A 21,454-nucleotide genomic window follows, 5' to 3' on the forward strand; every position below is an offset into this window, starting at 1 on the left:
CTCCCAGATCGCGATCCCGAGACGTAGAATGCATATATCATATCCCCCTTAATCTCCCTCGACAAACCTTGTGCGTTGTGTGGTATCTAGCATTAAAGTTGACAGACACAGATAGAACACACGGGGCCTGTGAACCTATGTCCGATGTGAATGATAAATGAAGGCCTGCAATTCATCCGGAAGTCATATGTGATAACATTGCGATTGCACGCTGAGACGTCTGAAGGAGAAAGGGCAAGGGACTTTGGTTCAAGGGCAAGACGCATTTAAATATTTTTCTCTCGCTGACATGTAAGATGAAAATGAAGTAAAATTTCGTGTTCCAGAATAGGAAGCATGTCTATTCGATACCGCCAATCCAGAAGCAAGGTCGACAGATTATGTTGTTATTGGTAATATACGCAGGCGCTTCATACTAAGTGTTTGCTTTAAACGCTTATCTCCCATCGTGGTTGACACATTTAGCGTCAGTACGTGATGATCCCTTAATCCGATCTGAGTAAGAGGCGACTAACGGGATCGGGTGGTCAAGCTCGCTGACTTGGTTAAGGCATGTCATCGTATCCAAATTGCGTGGATCGATAATCATAATATCAACCACTCGGTCCAGACTCGATTATATACAGACAGCCGTCATAGAGCTGGAATATTGTGTGCGGCGTTAAAAAACAAACAAACAAATCCGACCTGCCGCTCCGTCCTTAGGCTATACATCTGCCAGTGATAAACAACGTAGGTAGTACGATATCATTCCTCGCTACTTCATTAAAAATCACTATTCTATACGTACATATATTTACCCAAGTATGTCACAGAAACGCCGAACGCAAAGTCACCTCCCTTCCCTGAGGCGACCAGACATAGTCCTACGCATGTGTTAAAATCTACAAGATGACATTTGTATTGGCTCTGATCTGTTTGTTATGTGCGTTGTGTATTTGAAAATTATTTCGGCCTTGCAAAATTATTTACTGACTTTTTAACCATAGCGATAACTTGTTCTCAGAGAGATGGAAGTGTCACACGCTGCAAAGACGTTCTTATATGAACCAGGTACCTGGTTTATCATACATTACCCAATCTTTTCTGTTTCTATTAGCAATCCATGTACACCATCTTGGAAAAGGGCAAGTTAATAAATGTCCTATTTTAGAACTTGACTTCCAGTATCATATATGAATTAAATATCTTTAAAAATATACAGTAAACTGGGAAGTCTGATGTCACCCTTAATATTGATCCTAAACTGCAGGCGGTATGATACAGGTCATATACTCCACCATTGTGGAGGGTATACTAAATAAATCACCAAGCCTGTGGCACCATGGGTGACCTCGGTTGTGTTTAGCAAGTCAATGTTTATCATGCAGTGTTTACATTTAGCATTATCCGTCGCTGTTCATGTGTTGACGTATCTTTTCATGTTGTTTCTGCAATGACGCGGCTGGTAAATGACAGAAAGTTAAGGCGAGGGACCCTGACCTATATTAAGTCAGATAAACCTGCTCTACTGCTGTTGTTTACTGACTTGGGGTGCATTCATACAGGTGGTTAAGATACCTTTCACAGTGCACCGGAACTAGTGTTGCGATATGGCTATGCATGCGTGCGTGCGTTGCGTGCGTAGGTTTAATGTCGCTTACACTTATACCACGGCATGTCAGCTTTATGTGGGAGTAAGTCTCAGGCGTTTACCACTTTGGTGAAACCCACGAGCACGGATATGGCGTAGCTTCGGTTACCGTATCCCCACATCCGTTCCTCTTTTAATATCAGTTTCCTACGTCGCTACTGGCGGGTGTGGATAGTGGAGATAGTGGCAATATTCCAGCCCTACCGTGACGGCGTCCCTAAGAAAAGTTAGCGGATTTGCGCTCTAGGATTTTAACTTCTACATCGCCGAATGGCTAGAAACCATTAAATCATTTAAAAATCTATATACTAGTCTCGACCTTAGTCACTTAAACCTTCAAAAGGTGTGGTTTATGTCATCCAAACTGAACAATGAAGAAGGATTTCATGTCGAAACTAAGACCGGGGTGTTTTCGAGGTGGACGCCATCTTGTTTTCCAACACCCGTTCCGATTTTCTTTTGATCTTGAATCCTAATTCCTTTTACCCAGACCATCGGGGTACGGTGACACCAATCAACCAAGTCACTGAGCCTGACTACTCGATCTATTGAGTTGCCAAGCTATGGCGAAATGGTAATAAAAATAAATAAAAGAAACTCGTTTGTGATATCTCCTCATCTACTGACCAAGGTTTTCTCTTGATTACTCGTGCAGATGTCCTCAGCAATACATGAGAAACATGCTGTTGTCAAGACTCTGCTCACAGCTGAGTTGTTAACGAGTTTCCTTTGCCCACAACCTCTGACAGGTGATTTGTCGATGCCCACAGAGGGTGTCAGATTGGAAGCGATGACAGTTCGTCAGAATGTTTTGTTGAGCGTGCCAAGTATGACACCTTTTGAAAGAACTGTTGATTATATTGTGAAACTATATACCTGCCTTTCCAGTTAATAAAGAAAAAGAAGTATATACTTTGACATTGTGAGTTTGGCACCGATTCATAAAGCGGTGTTAGCGTTACCGCTATCGCATCTTCGATTATCCAGTGTGTTATTTCTCTATTATATTATGATAAACAACCGGGATCCGTTCGCTACCATAGCTTCGCTTTGAACCATGTTCACAACACACGCCTCTAAAAATAGCCGTCCAATCGGCTTTCACCCATGAGCGAGAGAAATCCTGTGCTAAGTTGATAGAGATGGGGGATGGTGACGTAACTTCCGAAATGAAACTTTGTGTTTATGACTCAAAGAATCAGCTTTATTAAGGAGATATAATACACTGGGTACACGAGGATGCGACTATCGTAACACCGAAACTTCAACGAAGTCATTCTCCACAACTACCGTACTCATATGTACATGGATGAAACACTAAACCCTCGCTTCGTAACACGGCCCCAGGTCTTACGTCCAGAAATCTATGATAGCGCTACTTTCTCACATGTCCATGTTAAGTTGAGGGAGTCAACTCCGATGTAGATCTGGGCAATGGCTCTTTTCTTACAAACATACGAGAAACATGCATCTCAGTTTACGATAAGTCGGAATACAGTCTGTACGTTTGACACATTGATTACTGAAGTTGACACAATTTCTCACGATCCACAAGATCCACCAATAACGTTCAAACTGTCATTTATTGAATGATTCATATAAGTATAAGTGACAAACAATATCAGCAGTAGCCCAGCTATATGACTATATCGCGCAGGATCCAGGGAAACCAGTGGTCGATAGCATAATCAACGACCCAAGGCAGCAAGGCACCATTGCACGCAATTGCAGCCAGGTTAGTAGATTCGTTCGACAATCATAGGCACTCAGGACCTATTCTGTCCCGGATACCTACTTTATTACCAGGGGTACCCATCTTTACATGTTTACACCAGAGAATGCGCTTGAAAATGTGGCGTTTACAACTGCTGCATGCTGAGTATTGCTGTAGTATACCCTCACATTCATCGCACGCTGACCTACATTTCAAGATGGGAACCGGGTGTTGCCCACGATACCAAAATATAGCACACATGCAAATAAGCACGTTTTATAGAAACGCTATGCAGTTGGTTTGAATCCTGCCTGAGATCGCGCTCCCATTTCCCATGTGCTGCACATTTCCACCGTAGTCCAGTCTAGATACTATCCGTAATTGTTTGGGAACACAACATAGTGCTGTTTGTTCGTGCCCATCGGAGAGGTCATGTCCCGCTGACCTTTCGGTCCTCCTTTGCAGAAAATAGCAGGTAGTGTCAGAGGGCCGGGGTCTGACCCGAATCTAGGTTACAGGATGCATGGGCAAGGTTAACACATATAGACAGATTGATATCGAGGGGATTTAGCAATGTACTCGTGGTTGCAGTAGGCTTGATTTATCCGCTCTTTGTCACAACGATTCAACATTCACATTTTGTATACGTGGGCTCTGTCTTGAGATTCTGGTGATTAGAGTAGATAGAGTAGAGTGCACAACCACATATTTTTAAAATTAAAACTATGAACGCGATTATTTATTATAGACGGACACCTTACATTAATGCAATTCATGTTTCAGATAAGCTCTTTTTTCAGCAATCTGAAACTTAATTATTTTTATCATTCTTTTCCCAGTCCCTTAAGCTTTACCTATTGTGTTAGTAGCGTGGAATCCTTTTGGCTTGCTGCAATGGTTGGTTGGTCTAACCCACTCCTATCGCATTCGAAATCACACCCACGAATGAATGCCTGCGATATTGCATGAAGGTTCTGTTTGCCCACTTTTCGGAGCTTCGAATGACAACACTCGAGTGCTCTACATAAGGCCATGCTGACATTCTGACGGCCCCGAGGGGACACATATTTACTGAGGGCGTGGTATGGGGTGATGATGGATACGTCTGTGAAGGTCGTTGACGGTGGCGCAGGGATGAGCAAACATAGTACCCATGTTCTGTCCGCAAAGACCAGTTCACATCCAAGGACCACATCATTCAAGTGCTAGTTCAGTTATTTTCTGTATGCTGCGGAATGGCTTCAGGCTAACTGTCGAGGGTTGGTCATTCAAGATATATCGGAGTTTGAGTCCTACTTTGACAAGAGGGCAGAATTGCATCCCTTAGGCCATCCTCCATGATCGAGTATATTATTTCTCTATTTCAGTTCAAGAAATAGCCTGGACCCATTCGCTACCATATATGAATATCGGAAAAAACGTCACCTCCACCATCCCTCCTATCTCTAACTTAGCATACAATCCCCCGCGCTCATGAGGTGTAATCGGTTTAACGTTGCGTTCAAGATAATTGCACTTTTATAGCGACGTGCGTGCGTGCTTGCGTGCGTGATGTGTACCCCTCCGAACTAGTGGTGTTTTAGTGCCAACTGACATACCGTGTGTCAGTTTAATATAGATACTCCCCTCAGACCGAGTATACTGACTCCGAAACGACCAGTCCTTACTAAGTTTCATCCTCTTAAAGAACATCAGGCAGGGTAACAACAAGTACCAGCATTTAACATCTTTTGGTATGATGCGGGTGCATTTTAATGAAAGCATAAATCATAACCGTTGGCGACTAAGTGATGAGCTCCTTGACATGATTACGTCATCATATCCCGATGACATGAGACGTTGTTGGTAATATCGATTACTGGCTCGTCTGGTCCAGACTCGTTTATTTGCAGGCTGTTGTGATATAGCATGAATATACAACTTATAATGCGGCATTATACAACTAATAAACAAAAAAAGCAGTACAACAAAAGACAATTACGCTATATGGGCCTTTTGTCATTTTTAGTGTCATCTGAATGATATCTTGTGTGGCTAACGTCATTCTCACCATTTGATACCTCCAAGTGTAGACTTGCTGTTACAATGATGAATTAGTTACCCCACGAAACTACCCCCTGACAACGCTTGCGTGTAGATCAGCCATTCTCTCTGCAGAGTTTATCGCTGAGCCATGAATGAAATACCGTCATATAGCGCTACTGGTGAACTGGTTACCTTCTTAGTGCTGTTCAGAATGAGATGTTATCGCTCTACGTTCCTCACTACCCCAAGTCGACTTTGATGTTCGCGACAAAGCAGATTTGTTCCCAGCTGACCCGACATGACCCGGCGTCTCGTGTGTCTCGCTACTTGTCGCCACAGGTGTATGTAGGGCCCGGTCAGTATACAATGTATTGTACAGCCGGTGTTCATAAAGCCCTTATCTTAATGTCACTTACCCCAGTCTGTGGGCCGTCTGGGGATATGTACTCCTTAACCCCTAGCTGTGTTATAAACCTTCTATAAACATTTCATAGACATATACTTACATAGTATAGACATGTGGGATGTAATGAAGCTCAAACTGTTTTCAGAACTACAGATTTTATCATACACACATATCCTTGTATTATCAACATTATGTACACTTCAGATACCGATCGTAGATATGTATAAAGTGCCATTTTGATTTTATGTTATCTGACTTAGATTCTATTTGTTTCTTTAACCTTATGCTATCCGTTCTCTGATCTCTATTTACTTGAAAGCTTGTTTCACAGAAAGTTGGTAAAAATCTCGATTGTCATTTTATGGACCGGCTCAGTGCCACGTGTTTGATGCACATGTAGATGTACACTATATGAAGTAAAAGTCGTGTTAAAATGCCAATGAAACCATTTCACTTGTGATTTTAATCTCAGTGTTTAAAGTGTACGATTTGAGTGGATATACACGCTTAATATATTATATATACATTTACAACGAACACTCTTACAACAAACTGGCGGATATAACGAACTGTGTTTTTTGTCCCGGACAATTGCTATGTATATGCTGTATATATGCTTATTACGAACAACGATTTTAACGAACTAAAATTAGTGGTCCCTTCGAGTTCGTTATAACCGTAGCTTACTGTTATATAGATATGCATAATTGTTTGAACGTTTCACCTTACATATATACAATATAAACACGTAAAACAATAAAAATTAAAGACAGATCACTTATAATCCCAAATCGGCTTTTCACATCATATTTCAATAACACACCTTGGAAATATATCATGAATCGTTATAACCGAGGTCGGGCAATTCCCGAATTGAGACTAACAACATAATTTATGATTTTATTTAATTAAATTTATTTTATTTAAAATCAGGTTGTAAACGTGCGGAAGAGCAACGACGTCGCCACCACCATGGAAAACCGAAAAATATGAATAAAAAGAAACACGGAAAGAACAAAAAGAAGAGGAGAAGAAAGAACCGACAACGCAAGGAAAAATCCCAGATGGCCGCCGTATCCCTGGAAGACATGTTTCAATCAGAGGACGTATTAGCGGATCACCATGAACGAGCGTCATACGACCAGTACTATGCCGGGTTTGGTAGGGGTTTCGACCGTCTACAAAGGCCACCTGAAGCTGACAGACTGGTTAGTGATTTAGCGGTGTTCAGCTTTACATGGTTATGTATTCAGGCTTCTGTTTCCACTGCTATAAAGGTCATAGGCCCCGTTCCAGAAAACGTTCCTTGTTCTTCTACGATGATAGTGAGATCTTGAACTCTTTAACATTCATTGACATTGACTCACGAGAGACGTCACGCTAAGATTGCTTTTTGGAACCGGTCCGATCCGCGCTGACATGCCGCATTTTCAAGTTCTTCTTTACAACTTGGAGAACTAACCCTTTATAAGCCTTGTTAAATCACACAGCAGCATTTCCGTTTGATGAAGACATTCGACATTGGAAATTACTTATTTTTAGGTTTACCAAAGCACTTTGCTTCTTGGAAAAACAATTATAGCCGTTTGTAGCGACCTTGAAATAACAAACCTGGGTGTATTGTTTGGAGAACAACTAGTCCCATTTGCACATGTATACTTGACACTAGGCCTTCTCAAACAAGAAATAGGTTTTGACAGTAAAATGAGGAATATAAGTAACTCCCGCCCATGAACTTTTGTATTTATTTCACATTACACCTCTTCTAAATGTCAAAAGGCCACCGTAGCTGAAACTTTGCATGGATAATCCCACAAGGCTTTACAATAGTAATAGAATTCCCATCCGAATTTGAACATGGCCATTTTTCAAATGTCATTTAGGCCCTTTCCTCCACCAAGTCTGCGGGTTTGGTTTAAAAATTGTCCGTGCTTTCAATTTGTAGCAATAGTAACACATTGTGACTAATTTATTATGTTCTTTTGCCCTGCGCCCGACCTTTGACTTTCAATTACTCTTATGGCACCTATCTAGCAGGACGTGTATGTTTCTGAGCCGAGTTATAGTGTCCTCATAGTTCCAATACACGTGCTTAGCATGGCACCCACAGCAACCATATTGAAATGTTCTTTGTTGTCAAACAAACTATTTATTTATGTAGCAACGTCTAATTCAATATTCAACGAATATGTCGTCGAAACGTAATCTTTGATCTAAACACATTGTAACATGTTCCAGTTTTATGACCAAACAAAGGTGCCAATCATGTTAATAATATAATGATCCACATCCATATAGAGCAGGTAGGATTTCCTATTCATGTATGTTTGAATAATTGTGTACACTTTCTCTGTTCGAGTGAATGGCTGTATTTCCTATAAACAAAAACTATTGAAACACACATGACCCAGAATGTTGAACGTGCAGTGGTTGTTATCCGTCGGGTGAGCTACAGAGCCTTAGCGCAAGTTTCACATTTATTTTCAGTTTTCCATGTAACTACCCCTACTTTTAGTTTGCAATTATTGATATTTTTTGTCATTAACAATCTTGTTTCATCAGGAACGACGACTCCACCCCAGCATGGGGACTTCTACCCATCACCTCGTGTCCTCCATGGACCGGGTCATTATGGCCTTGAAGTCGAACATTCAACAGGCAAGTTTTTCACCCCTCATATAATCCGCTTATGTTGTTGTGTTGCGCAAATCCCCCCAACCAGTGTCGTACAAGGTTAAGTACTTAATGCGTCAATCATTGACGCAGCTCCCAGGCGTAAGTCGTCCTTGTAAGTAATCACATTACATTAGATGGGTTGGATCGGGTCACTCCAGCGTGAGCCATTCTCATCGATAAGATCCCCGTGAACATATGGGTCACTATGTCCCCTCAAGCTCACCCTGACCCGAAATCACCATTATTGATGAAGATTACGAAATAATACGTTGGATACAATTGTTATCACACGGCAGTGACATATATCGAATGTGAGCGGATGGAGGGCGAGTGAAATAATGCTTTCAAGCTATGAGACTTTTCCGGCCGCTTCATACATTTAAAAATGTCATGCACACATTTATGTTGTACCGCCGGGACAAATACAATCAAACACTGTTGTGTCGAACGTTAGTGTGTCGAACTTAAGTTTGTCTCGAAGTATTTATCTTGGTCCTATTAACCTAGACACAACGGTGTTTGACTGTACGTTACAATGGGATATTTTGCCTTTTTCAGCCTGAACTTATCAAAGCCACACCGAAATCCTATTTAGGCCTATTTGCTGTAAAGATATCTTAAACCGAAGGAGCAAATATCTAGTCAAATGTAAATATCGAATATTCTAATTTACCCGTAAAGCTTGTCAACAGACAAATGCAGGGATTACTGCCTAAATGGTACTTATGTTGTGTGTTCTAGAGAAGCTGTACAGTGTGCGTTTACTTATCGCATGTATAGATTCCATGGCATGATGGGTTAATAAAGTATATAGTACTAATATATGTATATGCACTAAACATGCAAGCAGTGGCTACTGAGAATACTTGCGTCCTACTGACTATGTACCTGGTTCATCTTTCAGATGCATGACACCTACGACTTCGCCTTCAACAGTACACGCTATACTATCATGATGGGCGTGAGGCACGAACTCCAGAACATTGCTAAGGCAAATGACATGGTGTATGGTGAGATGACTATAGCTTCACACGTGTCTTGGTCTTAAATTCAACCCGCGGTCGCCTCGGAAGAGCAGTATAATATGCCTTGTTTATTGTCTGGTCTTCCCCTCGGCATCCCAGAACACGGGGGCCTTTCCAGCTGATGGAACAGTGGTTTCCTTATTTGGTGGTGGTCAGATGCCTTCACTGTTTTGATTGGTGTTTGGCTGGAAGCGGTGAACCCAGGTTCAATCCATAGTCACAAATCGTTGCAAGAATCTTTCTTGGTCAGCTTTAAAAAGAACTAGATTATGACGAGACATGTGCATGGTGCGTTTTTATCAGATGTAAGAAGCTTTGCAACCCATCAAACCTATCTTTTCTTTATTGCTAACGTTTCTGCGGTAACGAACCGTACTCTGGAACAACTTCAAACAGAGCTAGATAATCACGAGACATGTGCCTCATACGTTCTTCATTGCCAAAGTGTATGCTTAACCTCCGCTGCCCAAATCTTTACGGTAACATAGGAAGGGCATACCATTCCTAGTCTTTTACTCATATCTGCATGGAGGGGTTTGGTGTCATGGAAGCCATTTTCTGCAAGGACTTGGTCACTGCACGTTCAAGTTTGTACACCTGCTTATTCTACTGACTCGTCAAAAGAAAACAATTTTCTCAATTGACTGACGTTTCTGTGGATATACATCTATGTCATTATGTAATGTCCTCAACAAACAATTTCACTATTACTCAATTGCTTCTATGTGAGACTCGGCCAAGTGTTCCGAATGGATATGAACCCAGAAACATGATATAACCCCCTCGGAACTATGTTCCAATTTTACTTTTATCTGTTGTCTTGTTTGAGGCAATTTGAGCCATAATTTGGATTTTATTATTATAACATGAAAATGGTTTCAGTGTATATTTTGACCAATGTTACGATTAGCGATCCACTGCAGTCTATGCGGACGCTACCATCACAGATACTCTTGCTTGTAGTCACCTTTACATATATAACCTAGCACTCGTGCGTTTGTGTCAAATGTAGGAGCTAGGAAGTACTCGTGACACAAAGTTCACCGTGTTGACGGGGCCCTATGACAATATACCCGACTATGTATCAACAGTATAGAGTCGGAGGCTCGTTGTTTTTTATACATGTAGACAAATCTTCTTCTTTTTCAGATGTCGTCATGGATATATCCCTCCTCACGAAAGACATATACATGCGTGCGCATAAGCGGGGAGATACCCGACCAAGGACGTACCGAAAACAAGAAATGCCAAAATTCAAGTCTTTTAGACAGGATTTGGATTCGGTGCAGAACGCTCAGCGACTGTCTAAAGTCCAGTTTGATCAGGCTCAACATATGGTCGAGTAAGTACATATATGTTTTCGGAGAGACGTTCATATTTTCCCTCTTGTAGTTTAGAAATCCCTGTGACTATTGAGTCACAAATACTCGCGATTTTGTTCAAGTTTCGTCAATATCAGCAATGGACCAGCTGTCAGTACACCAGAACGTCGATTGTTACATTTGATTATATCTTTGGTTGCTTTATGGCTTAGGTCATGACAAGAATTGGTGTAAGCGATTTTAAAGGCAATGAGTGGTAAAAGGCGACCGAATGACGTCAGTGATGGGTATGGATATTTCACGGGTAGTGGTAAAAGGCGACCGCATGACGTCAGTGATGGGTATGGATATTTCACGGGTAGTGGTAAAAGGCGACCGGGTGACGTCAGTGGTAGGTATGGATATTTCACGGGTAGTGGTAAAAGGCGACCGGATGACGTCAGTGATGGGTATGGATATTTCACGGGTAGTGGTAAAAGGCGACCGGGTGACGTCAGTGGTAGGTATGGATATTTCACGGGTAGTGGTAAAAGGCGACCGGATGACGTCAGTGATGGGTATGGATATTTCACGGGTAGTGGTAAAAGGCGACCGGGTGACGTCAGTGGTAGGTATGGATATTTCACGGGTAGTGGTAAAAGGCGACCGGATGACGTCAGTGGTAGGTATGGATATTTCACGGGTAGTGGTAAAAGGCCACCGGATGACGTGAGTGGTAGGTATGGATATTTCACGGGTTGTGGTAAAAGGCCACCGGATGACGTCAGTGATGGGTATGGATATTTCACGGATTGTGATAAAAGGCGACCGCGTAACGTCAGTCGTGGGTGGGAACTTTCACGGGTTGTGTAAATGCGACCGTGTGTTGTGTTGACTTCGTGGCAAGCTATGTCGTTAGTAGACCAGGGCCCCGTTCCACAAAGCGAACAGCGCTACGACTATCGTACGTCTTTTATCGTACTAAGTATGGGAGTAACGATAACCTCAGCACTACGATCGTTTTATGGCATGGAACCCAGGACTGACAGTTTCCGTAGGTGTTATTTCTGTTTATGCAACATTTCAAGAAGATATAGGGATCGAGAACGTGTTTTACATTCGCTTTGTACGTTGATAAGTCTATGAACGGGCACCTGTTTTGCAGCGAATGCGAGAAGCAGACCTCCTACGTGCTGCAGTTGGAGGAGATCCTAGCTGACAACACCAATGAGCACGAGCTGGCCGACCTGGTCCGCCATGTCAACATGACGGTCTGGAAGCTTCAAGCCGAGTTCGACACCGCCATGGTGGCAAGGAAGCTTGGCAGGTTCTCGGTAAGAACTGGCGTTTCCCGAAATAATCTCTCCCCAAAGTACCAGGGAAATGTTTTTGTTTTACTCCAGGAATAAAATTACATAATTATTTATTTTCTCTTTTGTCCTGCGTCAAAATGTTCTCCCAGTATGAAGATTCATTGTGTATATTATCGATGCAGTTTCCAGTTGCTGACGTCTAAAGAGATTCAACATTTAATTTTGTACCGGTATGCTTTTTCAGCTGACAAATGGGGCGACGGCTAGAGACGACATCATAGTGGCATCCAACTTGGTCAGGAAGGCAAAAGAAGAGCTGAGAGTGGCGGCTGCCACCTCCAGGGTATGGTCTGCAGATTCGTTCTTAGGCCACATGAATAATTAACGTGTGATCAGTTGGGGCAGTAGGTTAGCCTAGTGGTTATGGCGTTCGACATGAAGTCAAAGGATTCACTTGTGACATATTGCTTGTGTCTTCTCAAAATACATTGTGCAAAGCCGGTATTTGGTCCTCAGTACCCCATGTTTGCCCCAAAAGCCAACTAACCCGGGTATTTGTTGGTTAGAACGCTTGAGGTGACTGACTGGTGTCATCCACAATACCAGGCATATTCATGCTATCAATTTGTTGTTTGTCTGGCCTTGTATTACAGTTCGTCTATTTCTGCCAAATGCTTGCTAAGGCGTCAAACAGCATTCAATCACTTGCGAATATCACGACAATCAAAGCATCGTAGGCGGAGTCGTCTCCGGAAACCTGGCCATGAATAACTGCAAGATTGCTGATCCCTCACTGTGATTTTTGTTTTTTCTTCAGGGTAACAGGATTGCTGCTGGAGATCTGAAAAGACAGAGGGGTGGAGGCATAAATCCTTTGGCGCCCGTGTCATTTACCGACAGGAGACCACACCGTGGGTCAAGGTCAAGGCCGAGAAGAGCATCCACCACATACATCACTGCCGCAGAAAGGGATCGACTTCGACCAATCATTAACCGAGCTGTCAGTTATGCCAATAAGTTGGAACGGCAAGCGAACAACATCGCCAGGTAATACGCCTAAAACTGGGCTGGACGGAAGGTGGAATCCTCGTTCATACAGAACAAAAACCAATGAATGACATCTTAGGCCATAGTAGTGGTATGCAGTGAAACCCCGTTAATCCAGACGGGAAATTATGGTTAATCCAGAAATCACTATCACCCGGAATACAAACGAGGTTAACTACTGTGTTCCTTAAATGTGCGAAGACTGGTTCACAAACCGTAAACACATAGACTAAAGTATGTGGGTCCGTGTGGTCCGGGTTAGAATAGGTCCCTAGTAATCTATGCTTGTCGTAAGAGGCATCGTAGCGGATCCGGTGACTTGGCTAATTGCGTGTCATCGTATCACAACGTTTGTTCATCACTGGTTTGTCTGGTTACAACCGGCAGTAATACAGCTGAAATATTGCTGACTGCAGCGTTAAGCACAAACATAAGTTGTTTACAACCAGCATCATGTGTTAGTAATATGTGAGTATTAATATAATCTTTAATGATAAAGACTGATTGATTACCATAATTACGATTCGGAAGTGATGTCACAATTTCCATTCCTCTTATCAGTAACTTCGCACAAAGTTTCTCTCGTCTATGAGTGTATTCAGTGGACGGTTATTTATAGAATCGGGATCAAAACGAGACTGTTGACTCCAGTTGGTCCATGGTATTATGGAGATATAATGCATTGAATAATCTAGGCTGATTATCAATCTGATTATGCATTATCTTATGGAAGATGTCTATTCTAGGTTGATGAACCCGTTGATAAGACAGGCCAAGAATGTTGGGCAGGGAGGAGGGGGCGTGCCATATCGCCTGCAGGCGTCCCTACTGGCAGATAGACTCATCGCACATGTAAAGGTATAGTCTGACAAACATACGCACGGGACTAATATTGATATTCTGGTGGGTGGTCGGTGGTCTGTGAATTCATTTTGTCCCAACAAAAAAAATGTTCGTTAGACATGGTGGATGACTTAAAAAATGTTTTCTGGCAATAGCAAATACAAACTATCTCGATTTCTCCAAATCTCATTAAAATCAGATCTTAGTACTCGCTACGGCTAAAGAAAGATATGAGGACACCCCATTACCGATCACGTCAGAACGACATTTCGCGTACTTTAACCGACCAGTAAAATGATTTATATCAAGAAGTCGACATAACCCAATCAGAAAGCAGCATTTCAAATTGGCACGTTACATTCCAGACAACACTTTCAAAAATATTTTGACAAAGTTCTCGATTCAAAATTTGAAAACTGAACAAAAGAACATTTTAGAAGGTCCAATAGATGACCTAGATTGAAGCGCTGTATTTCGCACGGGCTACGCAAAGTATCTTCCGTTAAAATGTTTATCGCTTTGAGGCGAGAGATAAACGGTAATTTTGACGGATTCAGTCGTTTGGAATACCCCGTGCTAACCTTTACGAGGTTGCATGATTAGAAAGCACATCCCGAATGTCACCTTGCTGATCTGGTAAGCGACGCTCTGATTGGTCGGAAGAAAGGTCGTTCTGACGTCACCCTTAATGGGATGTCAGATCTTTGTTAAGTGGTAGCGATTTTAAGGAGACTGAATTTCTACTTTTATACTGTATGTCAGTGATCGGGATGACGTTTATAACAACATTGTGTCAACCATCGTCACCAACTGTCTCAGTCTAGTCATTGTTTGATACCGATTTGGTGGGACCCAGTTAGTCAGTTTTCAACATTCGATGTTGAATTATAATAAAACAACAGTAACTGTCAAGTTCAGGTATATTTTAAGGGGAAATGTCAACGTGTATACGCGTTAATATGTTCCGTTTCGTCAATTTCAGCAAATTCACACTGTGTTAGATCGCATACGATTAGCTATCAATGACGAAGACGAACTACGCCGACGCTGCGAGGAGCTTGAAATGGGTTCAGGCGATGACAGTGACGTCACCCCCATCGACTGTGACGACTACGTCGACGTGGGGAGTGCACTCGAAACAGCTCTTACGTCAACCGACCCGGATGCCGATGGTTCAGATTTTGTATTTGACGAAGACAAACTTCCCAAAAGAATTCCAGACAAGGCTTTGAAAAACTTTGGTAATTTCCAGCATTACAGTCGTAGATTATAATCTTTTATTTCACCCAAATGTTATGAAGTAATGCAGAAAAAAACATGTTCCAATTATTTGCAGATCTGGTTTCTTTGTTCAACTGTAACCAAATTATTATCGATATGTTATTTGATGCGAATAAAATATATTTATACGAAAACGATAGCTAACATTTTGCAAAGATTGTATCTAATTATTTTTGAAATCCTATCTGAAACCGTTTCTTCCCATGATCTCATCAATTGTTTCCTTTATGAATAAATGGATGGGAAATCGGTTACGTCTGTCGGCCTCTGTGATCGTTTTACCTTTTGAAATGTCGGACTGGTTACCGATTGACCCTGCACTTTAAGGGATTTAAGTTTGATAGGCATGAAATTTGAAAATTCAGTCAGAGTGCAAGGAATCCATCGATGATTTTCTGTTTAATTTTAGAACTAAAATGAAACTTTATGGGTGTGGAAATTCATTGATTTGGGGAAAAATCCCAGAAAACTGCAATTATTTTGTAAAGAACAACCTGGTTGAGCTTAGGTTTGAAGTATGGGAGTAATGTCTTTTACTATTTTTGGTTAAGATGAATAAACCGCTCGAAGAAAGCATACATTCTTTCTATCTGCACTGTCATTTATATTATGTCAGTTTTTTCCGGATTATTTGCACTCCAGAACCGCATTATTCTCGGATCGTTTTCACCATGTCCTTATTCTGCGCCTTAATATCAGGTGAGCCGCATGGTCTCCTTGATTTAAGTTTCAGACTAGAACCTGTATTGTATTTCACGTCTGAGTTATTGTGATGTTTGTATAGGCTTGAACATGGTGGGGCATTTTAATCTAAATACCATTATGAGTTGTAGTGGTTAAAAAGTATATTTCAACATGTGTTTTCTGTTTAAGGTGATAAGTTGCGGGTGCATATTGTTCAACTGGGTCAAAAAGGGGACGTTACTCTCATCAAATCACAAGTGGCAAGGAACAAATCAAGAGGTGAGTTTTGCATTTTGTTTCTAATGCATTCTTGTCACAGACCGACCAGAAATTCAAACAAATTAATAAAACGTTTCCTCCTAAAAGTGTCTTTTTGCCAACCTTTTTATTAGTTCACCTTCAATTTCCAGCCTTTTCTACAAGGTGGAATGTTGCTCAGGTCAATCTCCAATCCACAAGGAGATTTGTGGACGATGCCAAGCAGTTTTTGTCGGATTGGGACAGAGAAAGGCCAAACATTGATCGGATTTCGGATCGGATAAAAGATGTTCACGACAGGGTGGACCTGGTCTACAATATGACCCAGAGCAAGACGTTCCAGGCTGTGCTGAAAGCGGAACGAAAAGTGGCAGAGGTCAAGGGTGGCGGGGGGTCAGGTGACGCCGGTAATCGGGGAAGCGGTGGAAGTGAAAGCCAAGATTTTGCTGCAGCCATTGAAGCCAGTAGGTTTTAAATTATATTGTAAAATAACTTACGCTCAAATGTTGCCACAAATTAGGAAATATCTCAGTAATTGATCACAACTCACGGCTCTCCTTTTGCCGGCCTGTTTACACTGCTGAATACACAGCAAATACTGTGAGGTGAGATGAAGTGGGGTTTAACGTCGAGATTATTGGGACATCCCATTAAGATTGCAACATGCATGTACGCGCGTGTGTCTACTAGCATTAATCCGGTTATATAGAGCTAGCTCTCATGAGATACCATTCTGAGATGTTAACATCGGTAGCCAATTCAGGTGCATTGTACTCACTCCGAGCCGACCAATATTTGTTTTATCCCCTTCATGCAGAGCACCAGGCAGGTAATAACATGTACCATTTTTAACGTATTGTGGTCCGACGCGGCCAGAGAACGAACTACCGACCTTCCGCTCTCTGATCAGACGCTCTATCCACTACAGTATCGGGGACCTGGATCGTTCACTTAAATGGCTATGTGTTAAGATACCCTGATGAGGTTGGTCGTTGCTCGGGTTTTCAGCTACCAGTTTGCCTGGCTTATTTCTCCAGCCTTGATATACCAGGAATATTGCTGACTGTCCCATTTAACATCCTTTCCTGACTCTTTCTGGTACTTTTTGCCTCATGTGAGAACTCGAGAACAACCTATACCTGTCTTGCATTTAGTATTGATTCTTCAAATATTTCTCGTCCACCAAAGTGACTTCCGTTTAAAGTCGCCTTGTATTCATTACGATGCCTTGTACACAGCGGGTAAAGCACAAACCAACATGCGGTCCATGCTGACCTTGACCCGGCTGAGCCCATCAATGGTGGCCGGAGTGGATCTGACTGTCGGCCAGATACAAGCCAACATCTCTAGTCTCAGGAACAAGGTGGAGAAGGCGAGGATGATGCTCGCGTCTATACAGGTACGTCACACAAAGGAGCTATGTTTGGTGACCATTGCCACTCTGGGTCGATGGCATCAGATTGCCTGGGGGTCCTGGCCATTGACCCCGACAAAAATAACCATACACGTATAACCCTGCATATCTCCCAGAGCCTAGAGATCAATTAACAAATGAATCCAAATCGAGTCTGGATTGCCTCAGCCCTAGGCTGTAATTGAGCTTATTTCTGGGCTCCACATCGACTTTATTTTGTAGATACATCTCTTTTTAAATAAGATAACTATATTTCCGGGACTGTAACTCTGGAGTCTTTCTGAACCTTTCTGATATCTGGTGTGTTGGGTGTGTGTGTGTTTGTAATTTATCGAGATGTATATGAAACATTGTTTTTTTATGATTCAAAATTGTGCTCGCTACATTAACTGTTAACTTGGGCAGTTTAGACCAAATTGGCAACAGAAAAAACTGATTTATTTGACTGAAATACGCTTTGCTTATTCCAATACACCATCAACATCATTCATGTCGATATCAGATGAGCATCAACAAGCAAGACGAGGACTATCTCGCCCTGCCCCTTGTGGCTTCTGACGACTCTCTGACCCTGCGCACATCTGTCGAAGTTTGTATCAGACCGGAAGTTGCCGACGGACCAATCCTGTTGTTGTCTGGGAACAATTCGGTGAGAACAAGGAACTAGTTCATGATGGCAATGATTTGTATAGTTCTGTCCTATCCTCGATGGTCTTGAGAAAGGTTGAACGTTCGATGGAACTGAATTTCAGTTATGGAACGGGAACTCAGCACACTTGGTGGGGGTAGAGGCATGATGCTGATAAACTAAACTAACTGTCGTAGCAAATCAGGGATTCGAACCGATGACTATAGCTTATTATAGCACTTTGTGTCATGGGGGACACCGCAACCATGATATAGCTTGTTTTTTTATAGTGGCTTGGAACAACAATCAATGAATGAATTAATAACTAACCCAACCCTGCACTGCTTCGTCTACCCGAGGCAAAGACTATAAAAATCCAGTTTCCACCCTTGCCGAATTAGGCTGGAATTATCGAACTTATATTTTGGCTGGACTAACTAGTCTTTGCATAGTCCAATCAAAATCGCGTAACGAAATCTACATCCGGTTCATAATCAACATAGCGACTGCCGTACATATTTTCGCCGATTGCAGAATTTGCAGAGCATGTGTACCGTCAACTGGGCGTCGACAGATATATTTAAAATATCTCATGTTTTTAAATTAAGGTGCACAAGTAATTTGATGCGCTTCGCGAGGTAAGCCTCATTTCTATCACTATGAGGACCTTGATTATCGATCAGATCGTCTTGACGGGGCGCAGCCATTTTATTTGAAGCAAATGCAAGTGATATGAGAGGTAAAATCTGATTGGTCAATAGGAGGGTCATAGAAGGGGCATGACTCGTAAAAGCCCCAGATGAGGCCCACAAATTCCAACCTAGTTTGGCAAGGGCGGAAACTAGACTTTTACAGTCCCTTGCCTTGGAAATATGGAAGAGCTTCAGCTAGCAATGCTACCAGGCATTGTTGGTTATCGGTTTGAAATACGGTGAAGTGACTGGTTTGAAATAAAAACCCGAGAGTAGCAGAGATCGGGTTAGGAAAACCGAGAGGGAAGCAGCCTTAGAAAACTCATGTGACCGTATAATGACCTCTGATGATGCTTATTTGGGCTTTGTCTGTGCTGGCCTCCTCCCAGGGGTTTATGACAAACTGTATGATAACCCATACCTCCACTGAAATAGGTTTTTACAATTTACAATAACCAGTTTCTTCTCTGCGTATCCTGTTTTTCTACCCTTAGGTTTCACAATCCCAACCCAGACCTGGAACTCGTCTTTCTCCTTTACTAATGCACCAAATAACTCACTCAGTGGCCTTCTTCAGAGATAAATCATTGTCAATTTTAGGAGTCGTACGGCCTCAGCATGTCGAGCAACTCCTTGAAGATGACCGTCTACGACAAGGAGGGCTATGAGACCGGCGACGTCGACAGCACGATTTCCCTCGAGAAGGACAAGTGGTATAACGTGCTGATACAGAGGTGGGGACGCAGTGTTACAACCTCATTATTGCATGTACTTGTCTGGCTGCGAGTGCTGGTGCGGCGTTAAGCAATAAACTCACACGCGTCTTTTGACATTTCATCGGAACTAATTCTTCTCAACACGTACTGTAAGAGCATGACAACGTAGTGTTTTTACGACGTTTTGTTATCTTTTTAACACTTTAGCAACTAGCTCAGGACCACAGAGATACTTGGTGTGTTTTCACACACAGTATGTCAGATGATTCCGTCAGTGGTCCAATACATTGAACTACTTTCAACATAAAGAAAAACAATTCTTGTAAGTGCAACATAGTTAACAGTCGTCAATTTTCTTTAAAATGTTCTGACATCTAATCAAAATTGCATTTCTAATGCTATCACAATGGAAATGTTCAAAGAGTATTATGGTTAGATTTGTCGAATAGGAACAACCTGTAAAAATGATTAAAATACTCACACTGGTGTCACTTATGCCGCTAAATGCTTCTCAAGGAATGGTCAGAATGTGGCACTGATGGTTCGGTCTGAAGGAAGTGGCGACCCCGACGTTGTGGAAGACAGCATGGACATGTCGTACGGGCAACCACCGCCTCTAGCCGCCTACGTGGGAGGTGCACCTGACACAGTGCCCGTACGTAGGCCTATGTTCATAAATATGTTATATTAATGCATTCACGCAACTAACTTGCATGGTGCCGGTATTGTGTACTCTCGCGTTTGTTATATAGCCTGTGCTATTTCTGCTTTTGTTGTATCCCTATTCTTCTGATGCTGTATCCCTATCCTACTATGTTGTACCCTACTCCTCTGATGCTGTATCCCTATCCTACTATGTTGTATCCCTATCCTACTGTGTTGTATCCCTATCCTACTATGTTGTATCCCTATCCTACTGTGTTGTATCCCTATTCTTCTGTGTTGTATCCCTATCTTACTGTGTTATATCCCTATCTTACTGTGTTGTATCCCTATCCTACTGTGTTGTATCCCTGTCCTACTGTGTTGTATCCCTATCCTACTGTGTTGTATCCCTATCCTACTGTGTTGTATCCCTATCCTACTGTGTTATATCCCTATCCTACTGTGTTATATCCATATCCTACTGTGTTGTATCCCTATCCTACTATGTTATATCTCTATCCTACTATGTTGTATCCCTATCCTACTGTGTTGTATCTCTATCCTACTATGTTCTATCCTACTGTGTTATATCCCTATCCTACTGTGTTGTATCCCTATCCTACTGTGTTGTATCCCTATCCTACTGTGTTATATCCCTATCCTACTATGTTGTATCTCTATCCTACTATGTTCTATCCTACTATGTTATATCCCTATCCTACTGTGTTGTATCCCTATCCTACTATGTTGTATCCCTATCCTACTGTGTTATATCCCTATCCTACTGTGTTATATCCCTATCCTACTGTGTTATATCCATATCCTACTGTGTTGTATCCCTATCCTACTATGTTATATCTCTATCCTACTATGTTGTATCCCTATCCTACTGTGTTGTATCTCTATCCTACTATGTTCTATCCCACTGTGTTGTATCCCTATCCTACTGTGTTGTATCCCTATCTTACTGTGTTATATCCCTATCTTACTGTGTTATATCCCTACCCTACTATGCTCTATCCTATCCTACTGTGTTATATCCCTATCCTACTGTGTTGTATCCCTATCTTACTGTGTTATATCCCTACCCTACTATGTTGTATCCCTATCCTACTATGTTGTATCCCTATCTTACTGTGTTATATCCCTATCC

The 21,454-nt window shown here is 42.0% G+C and overlaps 1 protein-coding gene across 1 annotated transcript in view; it reads left to right on the forward strand.

The window, feature by feature from the left end:
- Positions 1–21,454, forward strand: part of LOC139452142 (uncharacterized) — a 50,170-nt gene that overhangs the window by 16,059 nt on the left and 12,657 nt on the right. The window contains exons 2-16 of the mRNA XM_071233480.1: positions 6,712–6,986; positions 8,341–8,436; positions 9,359–9,464; positions 10,629–10,821; positions 11,946–12,114; positions 12,338–12,436; positions 12,911–13,140; positions 13,887–13,998; positions 14,966–15,224; positions 16,138–16,227; positions 16,359–16,670; positions 17,445–17,605; positions 18,123–18,269; positions 19,541–19,674; positions 20,173–20,311. Of these exons, the coding sequence (XP_071089581.1) occupies positions 6,712–6,986; positions 8,341–8,436; positions 9,359–9,464; positions 10,629–10,821; positions 11,946–12,114; positions 12,338–12,436; positions 12,911–13,140; positions 13,887–13,998; positions 14,966–15,224; positions 16,138–16,227; positions 16,359–16,670; positions 17,445–17,605; positions 18,123–18,269; positions 19,541–19,674; positions 20,173–20,311 (2,522 nt within the window). The remainder of the gene's footprint in view (positions 1–6,711; positions 6,987–8,340; positions 8,437–9,358; positions 9,465–10,628; positions 10,822–11,945; positions 12,115–12,337; positions 12,437–12,910; positions 13,141–13,886; positions 13,999–14,965; positions 15,225–16,137; positions 16,228–16,358; positions 16,671–17,444; positions 17,606–18,122; positions 18,270–19,540; positions 19,675–20,172; positions 20,312–21,454) is intronic.

The sequence above is a fragment of the Haliotis cracherodii genome, unplaced genomic scaffold, assembly GCF_022045235.1.
Source record: "Haliotis cracherodii isolate W230 unplaced genomic scaffold, xgHalCrac1.p SCAF_9, whole genome shotgun sequence".
Lineage (NCBI taxonomy): Eukaryota > Metazoa > Mollusca > Gastropoda > Lepetellida > Haliotidae > Haliotis > Haliotis cracherodii.